General features: G+C 46.0%; 1 protein-coding gene across 1 annotated transcript; it reads right to left on the reverse strand.

Moving 5' to 3' along the window:
• Positions 1-703: 703 nt before the first annotated feature.
• LOC128930739 (microtubule-associated protein 4-like) lies at positions 704-1,950 on the reverse strand (the record flags this gene model as incomplete). Its single annotated transcript, XM_078364486.1, is given in 2 exon segments — positions 704-1,050; positions 1,052-1,950. Coding segments are annotated over 2 exon segments (1,143 nt in total), but the record flags the coding sequence as incomplete, so codon positions are not given.
• Positions 1,951-23,017: the final 21,067 nt, after the last annotated feature.

The following is a 23,017-nucleotide window of genomic DNA, read 5'->3' on the forward strand; positions in this document are numbered from 1 at the left end:
TGAGGATTTTCATGTAGAGATGGCTTCAACCTGCAGAACTATTTTGCCAGTTTTTAGGTTATTAGAAAAAAAATAAAAGGACAAAACAAGAAAAAATGTGACAGCAGCTAGGCGGGTATGTTAAGCATGGGGACAGCACTGGCCCCTAACTTGGGGCAGGGCAGCAAAAAGCACCTGATGCCACCTGTGGGGGGGGCACCTTTGTGAGGCCAAAGGGAGAGGCAGTCCTGTCCTGGGTCAGCGTCCTGTCACCACTTGGAATTCACCTCCACTCTTCCCTCCAGGTACATCCAGGGAGGGAGGGCGTGTTTCTTTTGGGTTTGGACCAAAAGAACCAAAGATGAGGGCAGAATCTTGTTCTGCCCTCCTAGATCCCAATTTAGCCTCAGCCACTCCAATCCCCTCCCAACCTCTCCACGGAGTAGTGGCGCAGTGATGGGTCAGGACCAAAGCAGGAAGCTGGGCCCAGCCAGGAGTGAGAGGTGTGGGTGGGGCTGCTGCTGCCCCAGGGCGAGAAGCAGGAGGGAAGGCGAGCCTAGCAGGCTGCCGGCGCCTAAGCGCTCACTGGTCTAGTGGACAGCCTGAGAAGGGGGGCCAAGGACCCGAGAGCCTGAGTTGGGGCCACCAGGGAAGTGTGGGGGGCGGGAGACAATGTTGGTGCCATGGTCAGTGCAGGCCCTGGCATTTGCCCGGAACACAGCCTGTAGGTCTCAATCTGCAGTGACATGGGAGGAGGGAAGGGAGAGGGGAACGAGGGAGACAAGAGGGGAATGGGGGAAACAGAACACGAGACCAGAATGTCATCATTAGATGCTTGTCTCCTGGATCTGGCTGTCCAAGGTCTGGGCCTCCCTTTGGTCACCACCTCCTGACAGGTTGGGGTGGCCACTGGGGCCACTGGCTGAAGTGGGGGCGCCAGTTTCAGGTGCTGCCCCAGAGATGGCTGGCTCCTCCCCAGTGGGGGGGCCCAGACACAGAAGAGCCTCGCTGCCACCACCCTCAGTCTTCACGGTACCTCCGGCAGGTAGGTGGCCCACATTATTGAGGGATCACCTTGGCCTGGGCCTTCTCCTTGAAGTTCAATTTCTGACTTTCAATCTTGACATCTCCTCCACCAGGCTTGTGCTTGATGTTAGCCTTAGACCCACACTTGGAGGAGAACTTAGAGATGTCCACTTTCTTGTTCAGAATCTGAACATTACCACCTCCAGGGACATGCTTAATATTGTCCTTGGAACCACACTTGGACTGAATATGGCTGTAGCTCACTTTTTTGGAGACCATCTGGACTTTCCCCGCAGGTGGTTTCTGTGCACTTGCAATTGGGCTGGCTGTTTTAGTGACTGCATTAGATTCAGGCTTTCAAGTTGTATCAGCTGCCTCTGTTTTTTTCTCTACTTTGGCCCGGCCTCCTCCAGGCTGATGCTTGATGTTTTCCGTGGAGCCAGCCTTGGAGCGGACATTCTTCAGATCAGGAGCAGAAGCATTGGTGGCCAGGCGGCTGAGTCTCAGGGTGGTGGAGCTGGGCTTGGTCGAGGTGAGCTTCTTGTCTATGGAAGGAGTGGTGGAGGGCCGAGATGGCATAGGTGTGGGCTTTACTTGGGTGGGAGCCACCTCTGCAGCAGGGGCTGTCCCACCAAGAGTGGTGGTTTTCTGCATGGAACTGGTGGAGGTGCTCTTGGGGCAACTCAAGTCAGCTGGAAGAGACTTTGCAGTCATCTTCTTGACTTCTGCAGGTTTTCCCTCAGTCTTAATGGTAGTGGGCTTCTTGGGTACTAGCGTGGAGGGGCTCCTACTACTTGGCCCAGTTAAGGCAACAGCGGCAGCTGTTGTGGCTTTTGGAACAGTTTAAGTGCTCTTGGCTCCAGATCTGGAGGCTGGGGCAGAAGCTGGCTGGGATGCTGAGGCCCACTTCTCAGGAGCCTTTGCTTCTGCAATGGGCTTTGTTTTTGTGTGTGTGTGTGTTTTTTTTTTGAGACAGAGTCTCACTCTGTCACCCAGGCTGGAGTGCAATGGTGGGATCTCAGCTCACTGCAACCTCTGCCTCCAGAGTTCAAGCAATTCTCCTGCCTCAGCTTTCTGCACAGCTAGGACTACAGGTGCCTGCCACGACACTAGGCTAATTTTTGTATATTTAGTACTGATGGGGCTCCTCCAGGTTGGCCAGGCTGGTCTTACACTCCTGACCTCAGGTGATCTGCACACCTCAGCCTCCTAAGGTGCTGGAATTACAGGTGTGAGCCACTGCAAATGGAGCAACTGTTGATATTTTAAAATAAAACATGCGTTTGCTATTATATTTAATCTGTATTTGTTTAATGCTTTCTGTGTTTTAGGCAGTGTCCTGGATAGATCTGGGGATTGTGGGGTTAGAAAAAGCACAGTTCATTCCTAAAACTAACATTTAGATACCCATAGCTGACAGAGAAGCAAATAAGGTCAAGCATTAATACGACAATGAATAAAATTCATCAAAACAGTGGGTAAGAAACATTTATTTATGTATTACTCATTAGTCATCTCCTTGATAAAGAAAAAGAAAGACCAAGAAAACTTGAAAACCAACCTATTTGGTCATCAGGGAAATGCACATCGAAACCACAATGAGATAGCCCGTTTTACACACTAGGATGGCTCTAATGACAAAGATGGACAGGGACAACTGTGGGCTCAGATGTGCAGAAACTGGAACTCTGTCGTATTGTTTGTGGGATGGTGCAATGGTGCAGCTGCTTTGAAAAGCAGCCTGGTGGATCCTTCAGTGGTTAAACACAGAGTTTTCTTACGACCCAGCCATTCCCCTGCTGGGTATTTACTCAAAAAATTGAAGACATGTACTCCAACAAGTACATACATAGACGTCCTAACTGTACACTAAGTGCTAAACATTATTTATGGTAGTTGCACAGTGGAAAGAACTCACTGCCCATCAACAGGTGCAGATAAACAAAATGTGGTCTCCTCATACAATGGAATGTCATTCAGCCATCAAAAGGAATGGAATTCAGATGCATAGTACATCGACGGACCTCAAAAATGTGATGCTGAGTGAGAGAAGCCAAGCACAAAACTGCATGGTGTGGGATACCATTTCTTTGAAGTGCCCCTAATAGTCAAATCCATGGGATAGGAAGTAGATTTGTGAGTAACTTCCTAGGTCTGAGGCAAATGGCAGAATAGGGGATGATGAAACAGGAAGTGTTGCAATGTTCCTATGAAACAAAGAGGACTACTATTATCCACGTGAACCAGAAAGTGTTGCAATATCCCTATGAAACATGAAGGTGCTACCATTATCAGGATGAACCAAGAAGTGTTGCAATGTCCTCATGAACCAGGAAGTGACACAATTATCCATATAAACCAGGAAGTGTTGCACTGTCACTATGAACCAGTAAGTGTCGCAATTCCCCTATGTGCCAGGAAGTGCTACAATTATTCCTATGAACCAAACATTCTACAGTTATCCATAGGAACCAGGAGGTGTTGCAATGTCCCTGTGAACAAGGAAGTGCTATAATTATCCATGTGAACCAGGAAGTGCTACAATTATCCATATGAACCAGGAAGTATTACAATGTCCCTATGAAACATGAAGTGCTACAATTACCCACAGGAACCAGAGGATTGCAAATGTCTTTATGAACCAGAAAGTGTGACAATATCCCTGCAAACCAGGAAATCTACAATTATCTGAATGAACTAGGAATTGTTGCAATGTCCCTGTGAACCAGGAAGTACTACCATTATCTGTATGAACCAGGAAGTACTACAATGTCCCTAAGAATCAGGAAGTATTACAGTATCCGTATAAAACAGGAAGTGTTACAATATTTCCTATGAACCAAAAAGTATTGCCATGTCCCTGCAAAGCAGGAACTGCTACAATAATCGGTATGAACTGTAAGTGTTGCAATGTCCCTGGGAACCACAAAGTGCTACTATTATCCACATGAACCAGGTAGTGCTACAATTATCTGTATGAACCAGGAAGTATTACAATGTCCCTAGGAAACAGGAAGTGTTACAATTACCCCCAGGAACCAGAGAGTTACAAATGTCTTTATGAACCAGAAAGTTCTACAATTATCGACATGAACCAGAAAGTGTGACAATATCCCTGCAAACCAGGAAGTTCTACAATTATCTGAATGAACTAGGAATTGTTGCAATGTCCCTGTGAACCAGAAAGTACTACCATTATCCATATGAACCAGGAAGTACTACCGTTATCTGTATGAACCAAGAAGTATTACCATGTCCATATGAACGAGGAAGTACAAGAAGTATCTGTATGAACTAGGAAGTACTACAATGTCCCTATGAACCAGGAAGTACTACCATTATCCATATGAACCAGGAAGTACTGAAATGTCCCTATGAACCAGGAAGTATTATCATGTCCATATGATCCAGGAAGTGCAACAAGTATCTGTATGAACCAGGAAGTACTACAATGTCCCTCTGAACCAGGAAGTATTACAATGTCTGTATGAACCAGGAAGTACTACAATGCCTCTATGAACCAGGAAGTATTACAGTATCCATAAGAAACAGGAAGTGTTACAATATTCCCTATGAACCAAAAAGTATTGCCATGTCCCTGCAAACCAGGAAGTGCTACAATTATCTGTATGAACCGGAAGCATTGCAATGTCCCTGGGAACCGCGAAGTGCTATTATTATCCATATGAACCAGGAAGTACTACAATGTCCCTAGAAAACAGGAAGTGTTACAATTGCCCCCAGGAGCCAGAGGGTTACAAATGTCTTTATGAACCAGAAAGTGTGACAATATTCCTGCAAACCAGGAAGTCTACAATTATCTGAATGAAGTAGGAACTGTTGCAATGTCCCTGTGAACCAGGAAGTACTACCGTTATCCGTATGAATCAGGAAGTACTGAAATGTCCCTCTGAACCAGAAAGTATTACAATGTCCGTATGAACCAGGAAGTACTACCATTATCTGTATGAACCAGGAAGTACTACAATGTCTCTATGAAGCAGGAAGTATTACAGTATCCATAAGAAACAGGAACTGTCACAATATTTCCTATGAACCAAAAAGTACTGCCATGTCCCTGCAAAGCAGGAAGTGCTACAATTATCTGTATGAACCAGAAGTGATGCAATGTCCCTGGGAACCACGAAGTGCTACTATTATTCGTATGAACCAGGAAGTGCTACAATTATCCATATGAACCAGGAAGTATTACAATGTCCCTAGGAAACAGGAAGTGCTACAATTATCCCTAGGAAACCGAGGGTTGCAAATGTCTTTATGAACCAGGAAGTGCTACAATTATCCATATGAACCAGGAAGTATTACAATGTCCCTAGGAAACAGGAAGTGCTACAATTATCCCTAGTAAACCGAGGGTTGCAAATGTCTTTATGAACCGGGAAGTTCTACAATTATCAATATGAACCAGAAAGTGTGACAATATCCCTGCGAACCAGGAAGTTTATAAGTAACTGAATGAACTAGAAATTGTTGCAATGTCCCTGTGAACCGGGAAGTACTACCATTATCCGTATGAACCAGGAAGTACTGAAATGTCCCTCTGAACCAAGAAGTATTACCATGTCCAGATGAACCAGGAAGTGCAGCAAGTATCCATATGAACCAGGAAGTACTATAATGTCCCTCTGAACCAGGAAGTATTACAATGTCCATATGAACCAGGAAGTACTACCATTATCTGTATGAACCAGGAAGTACCACAATGTCTCTATGAACCAGGAAGTACTACCATATCCTTATGAAACAGGAAGTGCTACAATTACCACTATGAATCAGAGGGTTGCAAATATCTTTATGAACCAGGAAGTTCTATAATTATCCATATGAACTGGAAAATATGACAATGTCCCTGCAAACGAAAAAGTCCTATAATTATCCGAATGAACCAGGAAGTGTTGCAAAGTCCCTGTGAACCAGGAAGTGCTACTATTATACGTATGACCAGGAAATACTACAATGTCCCCCATGGGAGGCCGAGGCAGGCAGATCACAAAGTCAGGAGTTCAATACCAGCCTGACCAACATCGAGAAACCCCGTCTCTATTAAAAATACAAAAATTAGCTAGACGTGCGGGTGCATGCCTGTAATCCCAGCTACTCAGGAGGCTGAGGCAGGAGAATTACTTGAATCCTGGAGCTGGAGGTTGCAGTGAGCTGAGATGGCACCACTGCACTCCAGCCTGGGCAACAAGAGTGAAACTCGGTCTCAAAGAAAAAGTCAAAAGTTGAACAATAACAAAAATAAACAATACCTATACTTCCTATGTTCCCACTGTCCAAACTCAATCCGCTTACCATGCCAAAGAGATGTCTCAGAAATGATAAGAATTCGATGACAATAACCAGGTCAGCAACACAGGAGACTTTGAAAAGTTACTCACTGTTTTCTCCACCAGAAAAGTCAAAGTCAGCCCCTAAGGGAGGGAAATGAGCTGTTAATAGCAAAGCTCTGAAAAATCAGGAAGCAATGACCCAAAACAGGTGGAGAAAACCCCACGGCCCCACATTCCTAAATTCCCCAGAAAAAGTGAATTCCTAGTTTCACATCACTCTTCCCTCGGGTGACAACTGTAAAAGATGAACATGTTGCAGGGGTAAGAGAGACAGAGAAAGAGAGAGGGACAGAGAGAGGAGAGAGATAGAGACAGGAGAGAGAGAGAGAGGAGACTGAGAAGGAGAGAAAGGAGAGAAAGAGAGGAGATAGAGAGAGAGGACAGAGATGGAAGGGGGGTACAGAGAGCAAGGAGAGAGACAGGAAAAAAATAATTTACAAATCAATGGTGCCACCAGTCCCAGGCTGGAATGCCAGCTCTACCTGCTGGCAAGTGTCTCCTGCCGAACCCTCACCCACCATCCTCTCCTCCTATGTTCCCAACAGCTGTTGTGAGGGAGACCCTAAGATGTGCAAACAGATTACTGTGAGCAGATGTGGGCTAGAGGGTGTCTAAGGCGTGGCTTTCCTAGCCCACATATGCCCCATACACTGACCTGACGATTCACCATTATGTCAGAGGTGCCTTCTGGTTTCAAGCTTTTCAAACCCCAGCTACATTTGAGGCACTTTTCAATTGGAAAGGCCGAACAAGGAGGCTTCAATGAAAGAAATCTGAGGGGTGCCATAGAAACCAGCACTCCTGCAAACCGTCTCTCCTGATGCAAGCATGGCGGTGCCTTTCATGCTGTCTGCCTGTTTCGATGCCTCTCTTCTCCAGGAACCGGAATGCTTCGGCCACCAGGACTCCCTTGCACATACTTCCCTGACCCCAAGAACACAGTAGGTGCAAAGGATGGAAGGAATGCGTGAAGGATGAAGAAATGTATTAGAAGAGACATGAGGAAAAACCCTTTCATCAGGTGCCTTGGGAGCAAATGCAGCTGATCAAACCCTACAGACATGCTGTCCGCAGTGGCGGCCTGCTGGCAAGAAGGAAAAACACTTAGGAAGAAAAGAGAAAACACCCAGTAGTGGGATTGCTGGATCAAATGGCAGTTCTACTATCAGTTCTGTCTTTTTTATTTTTCTTTCTTTTGACAGAGTCTTGCTGTTGCCAGGCTGCAGTGCAGTGGTGCGATCTAGGCTCACTGCAACCTCCACCTCTCGGATTCAAACTATTCTCCTGCCTCCACCTTCTGAGTAGCTGGGATTATAGGCATGCACCACCATGCCCATCTAATTTCTGTACTTTTAGTGGAGACGAGGTTTCACCATGTTGGCCAGGCTGGTCTTGATCTCTGGTCTCAAGTGATCCACCTGCTTTGGCCTCCTAAAGTGCTGGGATTACAGACATGAGTCTCAGCGTCTGGCCTGATCAAAACCATTTTTAACAAAGAGGAGACCACTCCCTTCCTGAGGGCATTAGATGAGGCCTTTGTGAGAAGGGGACAGTGTAGGTTAGCACCGGGAACAGAAAGGGTGTGTTTTAGTCTGTTTTCTGTTGCTAATACAGAATACCACACACTGAGTCACTTATTAAAAACAGAGGTTGAAGGCCGGGTGCGGTGGCTCACACTTGTAAGCCTAGCACTTTCGGAGGCCGAGGTGGGAGGATCACCTGAGGTAATGAGTTCAAGACCAGCCTGGCCCTCATGGTGAAACTCTGTCTTTAGATTTAAAAATTAAAAAAAAAAAATTTAGGTTGATGGCTGGGTGTGGTGGCTTATGCTTGTAATCCCAGCACTTTGGTAGGCCAAGGTGGGTGGATCGCAAGGTCACGAGTTCAAGACCAGCCTGGCAAGATGGTGAAACCCCCATCTCTACTAAAAACACACACACAAAAATTAGCCTGGCATGGTGGGAAGCACCTGTAATTCCAGCTACTCAGGAGGCTGAGGCAGAGAATTGCTTGAACCCAGGAGGAAGAGGTTGCAGTGAGCCGAGATCACGCCACTGAAATCCAGCATGGGCAACAGGGCCAGATTCTATCTCTAAATAAATAAATAAAAATTGAAAGAGAGTATTTTTACCTTGCAGTTGTGGAGGCTGGGAAGCCCAAGATGCCCAGCTGATCTGGTGAGGGCCTCAGTGTAGTTCATATCATGGAGAGAAAGTGCAAGAGGTGAGAAGGTACATGCCCAAGAGAAATAAGGAGGCCACACTCCCACAATAGCTAGGAACCCCTTCCTGCAGGAGGCATGAATTCCACTTAACAACCTCATGACTTCCCAGCACTTTGGGAGGCCGACAGCAGCGGATCACAAGGTCAAGAGTTTGAGACCAGCCTGACCAACATGGTGAAACCCCGTCTCTACTAAAAAATACAAAAAATAGCCAGGCATGGTGGTGAGCACCTGTAATCCCAGCTAGTCTGGAGGCTGAAGCAGGAGAATCACTTGAACCCAGTGGGCAGAGGGTGCAGTGAGCCAGGATCATGTAACTGCACTCCAGCCTGGGTGACAGAGCATGACTGTCTTAAAAAAAAGAAAGAGGCTGGGCGCGGTGCCTCAAGCCTGTAATCCTAGCACTTTGGGTGGCTGAGGTGGGTGGATCACGAGGTCAACAGATCGAGACCGTCCTGGTCAACATGGTGAAACCCCGTCTCTACTAAAAATTACAAAAAATTAGCTGGGCACGGTGGCACGTGCCTTTAATCCCAGCTACTCAGGAGGCTGAGGCAGGAGAATTGCCTGAACCCAGGAGGCGGAGATTGTGGTGAGCCGAGATCGCGCCATTGCGCTCCAGCCTGGGTAACAAGAGCGAAACTCCGTCTCAAAAAAAAAAAAAAAAAAAGAAAGAAAGAAAAAGAAACTGTGGATATATATATACGTATATATATATATATGAAAGAATACTACTCAGCCATGAAAAGGAATGAATTAATGGCATTCTTAGCAACCTGGATGGGATTGGAGACTATTATGCTAAGAGAAGTAAATAGAAATGAAAAAAACAAACATCGTGTGTTCCCACTTACAAGTGGGAGCTAAGCTATGAGGATACAAAGGCATAAGGATGACACAATGGACTTGGGGAATGGCAGAGACAGGGTGGGAGTGGCTGAGGGATGAAAGACTACAAGCAGGGCGCAGTGTATACTTCTAAGGTGATGGGTGCACCAAAATCTCACAAATCATCACCAATGAGCTCGCTCCTTCAACCAGACACCACCTGTTCCCAATAACCTATGGAAATAAAAAAAAATCATAATTAAAAAATATAAAAATATTTGGGAGGCTGAGGCAGGTGGATCCCTTGAGTCAGACATTCCAGACCAGCCTGGCCAACCTGGAAAATCCTTGTCTCTACAAAAATCCAAGGATTCGCTGCATGCCATGGCGGGAGCCTGTAATCACAGCTACTCAGGAGGCTGAGCCAGGAGGATGGCTTGAACCTGGGAAGTGGAGGCTGCACTGAGCTGGGATCACACCACTGCATTCCAGCCTGAGGGACAGGGTACTTGTATTATATAATTATATATGAATGTTATAGAAGTATATAATATAATTATTATAATATAATATTATATATAATTATAATATATTACATATAATCATTATGATATAATATTATGTATATAATTACCTAATGTAGACAATGGGGGGATGCATGCAGGAAACCACCATGGCATGTATTGACCTATGAAACAATCCTGCACAATCTGCATATATAGCCCAGAACCTAAAGTATAATAATGAATAAATACAATCTTTTTAAAGAAGGAGAGTTCCGCTGCACGGCTCTCTCTCTTTGCCTGCTGCCACCCATGTAAGATGTGACTTGCACCTTCCTGCCTTCTGCCATGATTCTGAGGCCTCCCCAGGCATGTGGAACTGTGAGTCTGTTAAATCTCTCTTTCCTCTGTAATTCGCCCCGTTTGGATATGTTTCTATCAGCAGTGTGAAAACAGACTAATACATATGGTCTTCGGTTCACCCTTTGAGGAAAGATCAGACTTTCCCATCCCTGTATTTTTCAAGTTTCAGTCTAAACAGATCTAACTCTGACTCTTAGACTCCTGCCCCGGGAAATGCAATCTCGGCTATTGCCATGGTTCTGACTCTTCCCTAGAGTCTCCTAAGAATTTGGGTTACGCTGCATTTTCAGGCAGTCTGAAAATTGGTCCGTCATGGTCTCTGCTCTGAAAACCTTCATTCTCACCCCAATCTCCTGCCCCAGCTTCCAGCATCCCCTCCCTTAAAATTCTGGGGATGAAGGCATCTGTGCTGAGGCTGGGAAACCAGTAGCCTGGAGAGCAGCATCCCTGAGCAGATGCAGGGAAACCAGCTGGTCAAGCACCAAAAGGTCTGCCACCCGTCCCTGGTATTGTGCTGTCTGTGCTGAGAGCTGGTGGTCTGCTCGGGATTCCCTGGATACTGCACTGGACAAATGGATAACTGGGAAATAATTATTTAATTGTTAAGCCACAGATATTTAAGGGCATATGTGTGACAGCCAGTGATGTAATACAGTCAATGGCTTCCATCAACCCCCTCTGCTGGGATGCTGGTTCTCTTCTTGGCTGGTGGAAAAAGAATTTCCATCAGTCTCTTTCTTTCTGTGTGCATGGGGGTCTCTGTCTCTCTCTGTCTCTCTCTCTCTCTCTCTCTCTCTCTCTCTCTCTCTCTCTCTCTCTGTTCTCTTCTCTTCTCTTTTGTCTCTTTCTCTCTGCATTCCTTTCCTTTGTGTCCCCATCTCCCCCTTCCTGACACTTCTCTCCCCTCCCTACTCTTCTAAGGTAAAATATCATCTTGCACCCAGTAACATGCTGCGTTAGCACTTTGGGAGACTAATGCCCAAGGATTTCTTGAGTTCAAGAGTTCAAGACCACCCTGGATAACATAGTGATACCTCATCTCTACAAAACATACAAATGAAAATATTAGCTGGGTGTGGTGGCACAGGCCTGTGATTTGAGCTGATCTGGAGGCTGAGGTAGGAGAAGTGCTTGAACCCAGAAAGTCAAGGCTGCAGTGATCCATGATAATACCATTTCATTCTAGCCTGGGTGACAGGGCAAGACCCAGCATCTTAAAAAAAAAAAAAAAAAGACATAACATCATCAAAAATTGTACTAAAGGGCTGGGCAGGGCGGCTCACCCCTGTAATCCCAGCACTTTCGGACGCCGATGTGGGGCAGATTATGAGGTCAGGAGTTTGAGACCAGCCTGGCCAACATGGTGAAACCAAATCTTTACTAAGAATACAAAAAATTAGCAGGCATGGTGGTGCACACCTATAGTCCCACCTACCTGGGAGGTTGAGGCAGGAGAATCGCTTGAACCTGGGAGGTGGAGGTTGCAGTGAGCTGAAATTGAGCCACTGCACTCCATCCTGGGTGACAGAGTGAGATTCCTTCCGAAAAAAGAAAAAAAGGTACTTAAATATAAAAGTTTGAATGCTGAAAAGTCTCCCACAGCAAGCCGGCTTGAAAACTCTAAAATCCATCTGAACACAGAGCATTTTTAGGGAGGGGGGGTACTCTACTAAGATTTGAAAACTATGACAAGTGTCCATGGTGGATAGCTCTTGGAATTCATGTGGGGTGGTTGGCAAACTATTATGGAAAATATTTAGAGAACCATTCTTTTCACCATGTTAATTATCCACAAGTGTGTTGACTTAGAACTCTGTATGAATAAAAGTCTGGATGCACAGAGAGTCTTGGTGGATGGGCTGCATTTGGCCTCTGAGATCTCCAAGGCCAGCCCCAGCCCACTTGATTCACTGAATGATGTGAGTGCATTGGTTGGTCTGTCGCTGACTTGGGGTCTGCAGGGCGGACTTCGGCAGGTGGTAACCCACGTCTCACATAACGTCCATGTAGAGGGACCCAGGAGCACACACACTTTTTTGTTCTTTGAGATGGCGTTTCGCTATTGTTGCCCAGTCTAGAGTGCAACAGCATGATCTCGGCTCTCTGCAACCTGAGCCTCCCGGGTTCAAGCGATTCTCCTGCCTCAGCCCCCCACTTAGGTGGGATTACAGGTGCCCGCCACTACGCCCGGCTAATTTTTGCGTTTTTCGCAGAGACGGGGTTTCACCATGTTGGCCAGGTTGGTCTCGAACTCGTGACCTCAGGTGATCTGCCAGCCTCGGCCTCCCAAAGTGTTGGGATTACAGGCGTGAGCCATCGCACCAGACCTAATTTTTGTATTTTTAGTAGAGACTGAGTTTCACCATGTAAGCCAGGCTGGTCTCGAACCCCTGACCTCAGGTGATCCGCCCGCCTCAGCCTCCCAAAGTGCTCCTATGACAGGTATGCGCCATGCCCAATTTTTATTGGGTGTTTGCAGCCAGCCACGCTGAAAACCTCAAAGGCGGGTAGCATATTGCCTTCATAGCCGGTAGGTGGCGCAGTCAGACAAGCCTTAACTAAATCAAAGCTCCCTCTCCCCGTCAGTAGCTTCACCTAGAAGATAACCCCAAGCCTGAGAATTTTGTCAGGTCTGCACACACACACACAGGTTCCCCCACTGTTAAGGGACACTAAGACATAGTCTTCCAAAACAGCCAGTCAAAAACTCTGTGAGGCAGGAAAAAAATTAAAGGATGATTACAGAATAAATATTTACATTTCTGCAGGCAGCACTATGAAGCACTTTGGAATAATGAGGGCTTGGACACTGCGAATGAGCATCAACATCTGGAGTTACACTTGAGAAATTAAGATTCGTGTTAAAGAAAGAGGACATCACAAACCGCGTTTATGTCTGACCCAAATACATATACATACGTATATGATACACATACATATATAATACACATACATAGATACACATGTATATACACACATAAACACACATGCATATACATACATATGCACACACATATACATGCATGTGTGCATGCATACATACACATACACATACACATATATACATACATATACATGCATATATACACTTACATGCATACATATATGCACACACATACACATACATATACATTCATATATACACACATACATATACACGCATATGCATACACGTATACACATGCATATACATACACTTACATGCATACATGCATTCACACACATACACACATACAGATACATACATATACACACATACCTATACATATACACATTCATATATACACATATACATACACACATATGCATACATATACATATGCATACATATATACACACATATACATACACATATACACATACATACACAGATGCATACATATATACACATATATATACACATACATATATGTACATATATACATACATATATACACACACACACATATATATATATATATACACACACACACATACATATATATATATATATATATATACTTGAGACAGAGTCTCCCACTGTCCCCCAGGCTGGAGTGTTGTGGTGCAATCACGGCTCACTGCAACCTCCACCCCCTGGGTTCTAGCGATTCTCCGGCCTCAGCCTCCCAAGTAGCTGGGATTATAGGCCCCCGCCACCGTGCCCAGCTAATTTTTGTATTTTTAGTAGAGATGGGCTTTCACCATGTTGGCCAGGCTGGTCTCGAATCCCTGGCCTCAGGTGATCCACCTGCCTCGGCCCCAAAAAGTGCTGAGATTACCGGCGTGAGCTGCCGCGCCAGGCCAGTATCTTTATACCCTTCTAGAGACAGAACGTGTTCCTTCCTCTATTGACACTAAATTATGCCAACACTGCTCCCTCACACGGGTGATTTGACCTTCCTGGCCTCACTGTTTCATCTGTAAATGGGACATAGTCATACCTAGCTGAGAGACAGTGGCTCTGTGCAAAACATTCTAACACTCAGGAAATACCAGGAAAGGGTCGGTGACCAACCCACAAGGCCTATTTTTGATTTTGGTTTTTCCCAAACATCCCCCCTGGCCCCAGTGAGACCTCATGGTGTCCCGTGCTTGCTTACCTGATCTTATAATCGCTCTGATGGTCAGGAAGGCTGACCACATGGGAATTCTTAAATCAAGGCACATGATTGTTATAAGAATAGACGCTAACATGGGCAGATTGTGAGGTCAGGAGTTCGAGCCCAGCCCGGCCAACGTGGTGAAACACTGTCTCTATTAAAACTACAAAAATCAGCTGGGCATGGTGGTGGGTGCCTGTAATTCTAGCTACTGGGGAGGCTGTCAGAAGAATCACTTGAACCCAGGAGGCAGAGGTTTCGGTGAGCCGAGATCATGCCACTGCACTCCAGCCTGGGAGACACAGCAAGACTCCATCTCAAAAAAAAAAAAGAAAAATTGTTGTCAAATGTCCAGTTGATAAAACCATGGGATCTTCTTGGTATATCTGTCTTTTGAGAAGTCATGGTGTTGAGATGGAAGGACATTGTATGAGTTTTTAAATTTTGAGACAATCTCGCTCTGTCACCCAAGCTGGAGTGCAATGGCGCAATCTCGGCTCACTGCAACCTCCGCCTCCCAGGTTCAAGCCATTCTCCTGCCTCAGCCTCCCAAGTAGCTGGGACTACAGGTGGTGCCCACCACCACGCCTGGTTAGTTTTTGCATTTTTAGTAGAGACGTGGTTTTGCTATATTGGCCAGGCTGGTCTTAAACTCCTGACCTTGTTGTCCACCCACGTCAGCCTCCCAAAGTACTGGGATTACAGGTGTGAGCCACTAAGAGTTACGTTTGTCTGAACTTTCCTTCTCCAACTCAGCATTTTTATACAAGCTGTCTCAGGGCAAATACGTGACAATAATCTGCCTCTGCTCCCCCAAGCCCCCCACCCCCAGGATATTCTCTGCTTTTCAGTATGTTGGATGGCCATCCTGAATAATGATTATAGAAAGTAACACAAACTAGCTGGGCGTGGTGGCTCACACCTGTAATCCTGGCACTTTGGGAGGCCGAGGAGGGTGGATCACCCAAGGTCAGGAGTTCAAGACCAGCCTGGTCAACGTGTCAAAACCCCGTCTCTACTAAAAATACAAAAATTAGCTGAGCGTGGTGGTGGGTGCTGGTAATCCCAGCTACTTGGGAGGCTGAAGCCAGAGGATCACTTGAACCCAGGGGTTGGAGGTTGCAGTGAGCTGAGACTGTGCCATTGCATTCCAGCCTGGGTAAAAGAGGGAAGCCCCGTCTCAAAAAACAAATGAACGGACAAAGAAAAAATGAGAAAGCAATGTAAACTCTCCTGGACTTAGAGATGTCACCCCGTTGTCATGATTCGGACGTGGATCATCTGTTTCTATCAGGGAGCTGCTCTGAGGGAAGGAAGGGTTCCTATCTACAGAAAGGGCAAAGGTACAAAACACAGACAGAAGTTGGTTGTCAACACCTCACAATTAAGGATCATTTCTCATGTTAATTGAGAAGCCACAGATCTGCCTGAACCCATAACAAATCCCATACTGTGCACAAAGCTGCCTGAGAAATAAAATGTCATTATTACAGATAATGTATTAAAAAATTCAAATCCAGACAATAAACTCAACCAGCACTCAGCGTTTTACAGCTTCAAAATGCTGCATAAAGAGGTTCGTCACCGGGCCTGGTGGCTCATGCCACTAATCCCAATATTCGGGGAGGGCAACGCAGGAGAATCACTTGAACCCAGGAGTTCCAGATCAGCGCTGCAAAGCAGCGAGACCCCCATCTCTACAAAAAATTCAAAAAATAGCCAGGCATAGTGCTGCACACCTGTAGTGCCAGCTACCTGGGAGGCTGAGGTCAGAGCGTGGCTTGATCCTGTGAGGTCAAGTCTGCCAGAAAGCATGACGGTGACACACACTCCAGCGCAGGTGACACAGTGAGACCCCATCTCAAAACACAGGCAAACAACGTGTGTGACAGTAATTCAACTTTTTCAAGTGAAAAGGCCTTTCACTCCCAAGACACGGAGGCAAGAAGGAATCTGAACTTATTTGAGCTGTCAGTTTAAAGAGCCCGCTACATCAAAACGCCAGCTACTGCCCTTAATGAGAAACCGCTGCTTGACAAAGAAACTAAATTTGATTCAACTTAATTTCAATGTTTTTAAACGTTGCAGAGCACGGTGGCTCAGGCCTGTCATCCCAGCACGTTGAGAGGCCGAGGCGGATAGATCACCTGAGGTCAGCAGTTCGAGACCAGCCTGGCCGATATGGTGAACTCCTTCTCCACCAAAAATGCGAACGTTACCTGGGCGTGGTAGCGTCTGTAATCCCAGCTACTCAGGGGGCTGAGGTGGGAGAATGCCTTGAACCTGGGAGGCAGAGGTTGCAGTGAGCCAAGATTGTGCCACTGCACTCCAGCCTGGGCAACAAAGTAAGACTCCATCTCAAAAAAAAAAAAAGTTAACTAGAATGCATGGCCAACTTCATCTTCCCCAGCTTTTCCGGTTATAATGTTTTCTCCCACACACCAAGAAAAAATGAAGGCAAAGCTTACAGTTAAAAGTATACTCTTTTAGACCGTCTGGGAAAATCTACTCACTGTTGAAATAACAGCATGGGAGTGTGTGCATATTTCTCTGGGAGTTTTCGTCATCTGAATATATGGTTGCCTGGCTCCCACTCTGCTATTTTGAAAATAAAATGTCCCTTCTCCTGTAGTCTCTATGGTCTCGTCACTCGCCCATTTTTGCTGGAATGAGGTAGAAAAAGCATACACTGAAGTCTGAAGTCCCCATCGGCTCTGCTAACTTATTACTAGTTTTCACACACACTGAGTTTAACAAATCTGTGTTTTGGAACAAAGCAGCTGTCTCAGGAACTTGAGAGCTGTTTCCTTGTTAAACCTCCCCAACTCTAAAAAGCAGGTGGATTACATCTCCTTGCTTGCCTGTAGAGAAGTCTTTCTAGTGTTGGCTCCTCTGTGGATAAATAAAAAATGTTGGACACCTACAATGTTAGTTTAAATGTATTAATAGCATCTACACAAAATCTTAGCCATTCTACACAACACTGCCCCACCTCATCTTTGAAACAATTTGAGCAAATAGTAAAAAGACATGCAACACTGGCACAGGAGAGAAAAGCAGAGTGCTGGGCGCGGTGACTCAAGCCTGTAATCCCAGCCCTTTGGGAGGCTGAGTTGGGTGGATCATGAGGTCAGGAGATCGAGACCATCCTGGCCAACATGGGTGAAACCCGTCTCTACTGAAACATAAAAAAATAGCCAGGCGTGGTGGCGCGCACCTGTAGTCCCAGCTACTTGGGAGGCTGAGCCACAGGAATTGCTTGTACCTAGAAGTCGGAGGTTGCAGTGAGCCAGGATCATGCCACTGCACTCCAGTCTGGTGACAGAGCAAGGCTCCATCTCAAAAAGAAAAGGAAAGGAAAGAAAAGCAGACGCCATGAACTAAGAAGGTAAAATGCTTTGAGAACCTCTTGGCGACTCCTGCTACTACAGAAACATCCATTTTTATCAGTTTTTATCACTGGCTTTGTGTTTTGCCTAAATTACGAAATCAGCAAGTCTAGTTTTTATTTTTTGTTTATGCCTCAATGCACCTGCGGACGTAAGCTCACTGAAAATAGCACATTAGGAAAAACTATCTGAAGTAATGATAACTGTTATTTTGACACATGTGCACACCTCCACCCTAACACAAAGGCACACATAAAGAGAAACGGGACACAAATTCATATGGCAAACTTGGTCTTGTTCACACACTTGATTTTGTAACCCAAATCTTTTTGTTTTTGAGACAAAGCCTCAATCTGTTGCCCAGGCTGGAATGTAGTGCTGTGCTCTCAGCTCACTGCAACCTCTGCCTTCCGGGTTAAAGAAGTTTTCCTGCCTCAGCCTCCAGAGTCTCTGGGACCACAGGTGCATTCCACCACGCCTGGCTAATTTTTGCATTTTTAGTAGAGACCGGGTTTCACCATGTTGGCCAGGATGGTCTTGAACTCCTGACCAAAGGCGATCCACCCACCTCAACCTCCCAAAGTGCTGGCATTACAGGTTTGAGCCACCAAGCCTGGCTGTAACCTAAATCTTGATTTTGACCCTGATTTGGGAAGGAGAAATGCTTACAGTGGAAGACCTTTGGAGGGAGAGAAGGTTTCACATGTGACAAAGGGCAAGGAGATACAGCAATCAAAATCTTATTTTTTACCAAGGTTTTCCCCAAATCTTGATTTTTTGACCTTGATCTGTAAACCAAATCCATTTTTTTTTTTTTGAGGCAGAGTCTCACTCTGTCACCAGGCACCAGGCTGGAGTGCAGTGGCACAATCTCAGCTCATTGCAACCTCTGCCTACCGGGTTCAAGCAATTCTCCTGCCTCAGCCTCCCAAGTAGCTGGGACTACAGGCACACGCCACCACACCCAGCTAATTTCTGTATTTTTTTTAGTAGAGCCGGGGTTTCACCATGTTGGCCAGGCTGGTCTCAAACTTCTGACCTCAGTCAATCCACCTGCTTTAGCACTGGGATCATAGGCGTGACACAGCACACCAGGCCAAATCAGCTTCATATAGCAAACTGTGAAAATTGTTCATGAGATCACGCAAGTTTGAATTACTTTAACAACGGATGACCCAACGTGAAGATCCTGGAGACAGAGCCAGGACCCAAGATTTTCAGTTCTCCAAAGGAGCCCAGCGTTGTAAAGAGTTTGGGCAAGTTTCCTTGGGTTGAAAAACGAAATGCATGTTTCACATTCAAAGTAAAACGGAGTTTCAAAAAGCACTTATTATTCAATTACTTTAGGCAATTGAGTCAAGCCAGGGATACACGCTGTCCAAAAACTCTTGGGAAGATGTTCCATTTTCTACATAGAATACTGGACCTATCCCAGTGTTCTCCAGGGATGCCCTGAAGACTTGTTACACATTCCAGAAAGTGCTCACATTTCTTCAACCAGCGGACCTAGAGATTGCTGTGCACCTGTGGCGCGTTCTGTCCAGCCCACGAGCAGCAACTGCTCACACAGATACTGAGCCAATCAGAAACGAGGAAATCCTTCTAATACTTCCCATCTTCACCCAGGAATGAGTTGGTCAAGAGGTGACTCTTCTTGTCCTCACCTGCCTGTCCCAGGGCTCATGGCTCCTCTCGTTCATGAGTTTCTACATGCAAGTATGAACTAAAATGAGAACAGAACTGCCAGGTATGGTGGCTCGAGCCTGTTATCCCAGCACTTTGGGAGGCCGAGGCAGGAAGATCACTTGAGGTCAAGAGTTCGAGACCAGCCTGGGCAACCTGGAGAAACCTCATCTCTACTAAAAATACAAAAATTAGTTGAGTGTGATGGTACATGCCTGTAGTCCCAGCTACTCGGGAGGCTGAGGCAGGAGAATGGCTTAAACCCAGGAGACAGGTTGCAGTGACCTGAGATTACGCCACTGCACTCCAACCTGGGCGACAGAGGGACTCTCTTTCTCAAAAACACAAACAGATACACGGATTAAAAAGGAGAAGCCCTAATTGCTCAAAGAAAATCAATAATTACCGTCCCCATTAGAAGCTCTGCATCTTGGGACCAAATAACTACAAGCCACATATGGAAAGGGCATTTAGTAGTTCACACACTAACTGATTCTAAAATAATTAGCTCTAGGGAGAGTGGCTGCATTGAAACATGGGCTCTCCACTGTATTTAGTTCAAGAAGTAACTCGGGGATGAGGAAAATGAAGTACATGTACCTGGCTGCAGGGTTAAGCAGCAGAAACAGCATTTTATTTTTATTTTTAGACAGTCTCTTTCTCTGCAGCCCAGGCTGGAGAGCAGTGGCACGATCTTGGCTCACTGCAACCTCCACCTCCTGGGTTCACGGTGTTGGCCAGGCTGGTTTCAAACCCTGACCTGAAATGATTCACCCGCCTCAGCCTCCCAAAGTGCTGGGATTACAGGCTCAAGCCACCATGCACAGCCACTAGCTTCTGATAACAATTCTACTCTCTACTTCTATGAGCTCAGCGTATCAACATGGGCATGGATCTTTTCATGCCTGACTTTTCTCACAGAGGATAATGTCTCCCAAGTTTATCTGTGTTGTTGTCAATGGCAGAATTTCATTTTTTTTATGGCTGTATAGTATTCCATGATGTATAGATATCACATTTTAAAAATCTAGTCATGTGTTACATAGAAAAGGTAGTAAGATTATGGAATCACATGGCAATTCTAGTTTTAGTTTTCTGAGAAAGTCCCATGCTGTTTTCCATCACAGCTGTGCTAATTTACATTCCCACCAACAGGCCCTGACCTTCCTTCTGTCCCAGTCCTCACCAGCATGTTTTACCTTCTGTCTTTTTGATGCTAGCGAATCTACTGAGTTAAGACAGCATCTCCTTGTGGTTTGGATTTGCATTTACCTGATGATTAGTGTTCTTGGGCATTTTTTTCATCCTCTCCTTGGCCATGAGTCTGTCTTTTTTGGGGAAAAGACAGATCCTTTCAGATCCTTTAATAATCTTTTTTTCTTTTGAGACAAAATCTTGCTCTGTCACCCAGGATGGAGTGCAGTGGTGCAATCTCAGCTCACTGCAACCTCCGCCTCCTGGGTTCAAGCGATTCTCCTGCCTCAGCCACCAAGTAGCTGGGATGACATGCACCTGCCACCAGATACCTGGCTAACTTTTTGTATTTTTAGTAGAGACAAGGTTTCACCATGTTGGCCAGGCTGGTCTCGAACTCCTGACCTCAGGTGATCCACCTGCCTTGGCCTCCCAAAGTGCTGGGATTAGAGGGAGGAGCCACTGCACCTGGCCCCTTTGGTAATTTTTAATTGGATTATTGTTTTTCTACTGTTGTTTGTTTGAGATCCTTGTATTTTTAGAGCTCTGTCCCCTGTCAGATGAGTAAATATTGTCTCTCGAATATGTGTAGATATATTCTCCCATTCTCCAGGTTGTGTCTTCACTCGGTCGCTTGTTTTCTTTGCTGTGCAGAAGCTTTTCTGGTTTCCTGTAGGCCCATTGATCTGTTTTTGAGATGTTGCCCAGAAAATCTTGGCCCACACAAAGGTCCTGAAGCATTTCCTCTACTGTTTATTTTAGGGATTTCATCACTTGGGGTCCTGTATTGAAGTGTCTAATTAGTGTTGAGTTTGTTACTGTATATGATGAGTGAGGGGAGCTAGTTTTATTCTTCTGAGCACATTATCCTGTTTTTCTAGCACCATTTAGTGAACTAAGGGTTCTTTCCCCTGTGCTAGTTCTTGGTGCTTTTGTCAAAAGTCAGTTGGGTGTAAATACACGAGTTTTTTCCTGGAGTGTCTATTCTGTTCTGTCTTCCTACATGAAAAAATCACATTTTAGGGTGGGCACCGTGCCTCACACCTGTAATCTCAGCACGCTGGGAAGCCAAGGTGGGTGGATCACCTGAGGAGTTCGAGACCAGCCTGATCAACATGTTGAAAACCCATCTGTAATAGAAACACAATAAATTAGGCTGGTGGTGGGCACCTGTAATCCCAGCTACTTGAGAGGCTGAGGCAGGAGAATTGCTTGAACCTGGGAGGTGGAGGTTCCAGTGAGCTGAGATCGCAGCACTGCACAGCAGCCTGGGTGACAGCGAGACTGCATTTCAAAAAAAAAAAAAAATTTACATTCTCTTTGTGAGAAGGAATCTCGGTGTATTGCCTGACACCCGCCTTCAACCTTCCCACCTGGATGTTCTTTTCGCTCTTGGCTTCACTGTGGGTGGGCAGCAAATTGTACAGACAAAATGAAGTTTAACAAACTGTCTGAAACTTTGGTGTTTCTTCCCCTGAGGAATTCCCCTGAGGAATACCAGCTCTTCATGTGCAGAGAATTGGAAGTCTAGAAATTCAATTATCCCTCTTCTTTCAGTTCATGAACAGCTAGACGCTGGAAATACAGGTTCAATTGAAAGTTGGAAGCAGCAGCCCTGGAAATGTGCACAGTATCGCTGCTGAGGGGGGCTTCACGCAGGACACTGACAGGTCAGTGTGAGCACATGTGCGCACATACACACACACACACACACACGCACACACACTTGACTTCCTCTCTACTGTGGCGAGAAGCAGGCCCCCGGCTGCAAGTTCTGCCTGAATGGGTCAAGCCATCTACAAAACTCTCCCCTCCCTCCTGACTTTTGCTCAAAACACCTTTCTCAGACTGCAGATTCAAGGAACAGCCACGCCAGTCACCCCCATATCTATGGAAGCCCTTGATGTGGACTGCCCTCTTTGATCTCAGCAGGAAGAGGGTCTCCTCCCTCCCACCTGCTTCATCCTGGAGGAAGAGCTGCCTCTAGGATGAAAACATTGGGCAGGACATTGACAGTTTGCTATGTGAGCACATGCATGCACGCGTGCGCACACGCACACACGCACACGTGCATGTGCACACACTTGACATCCTCTCTACAGTGGCGAGAAGCAGGCCTCCGGCTGCAAGTCCTGCCCGAATGGGTCAAGCCATCTACAAAACTCTCTCCTCCCTCCCCACTTTTGCTCAAAACACCTTTCTCAGACTGCAGACTCAAGGAACAGCCACGCCAGCCACCCCCATATCTGTGGGAGCCGCTGAGGTGGGCTCCCCCTTGGCCCTCCGCAAGAAGAGAGTCTCCCCCTCCTACCTGTGTCATCCTGGGGGAAGAGCGGCCTCTAGAATGGAAGCGTTGGGTAGAAGGGTGCGGAGTAGAGACGCATCACCACTT

This window comes from Callithrix jacchus, chromosome Y, assembly GCF_049354715.1.
Source record: "Callithrix jacchus isolate 240 chromosome Y, calJac240_pri, whole genome shotgun sequence".
NCBI classification, from domain to species: Eukaryota; Metazoa; Chordata; class Mammalia; order Primates; family Cebidae; genus Callithrix; species Callithrix jacchus.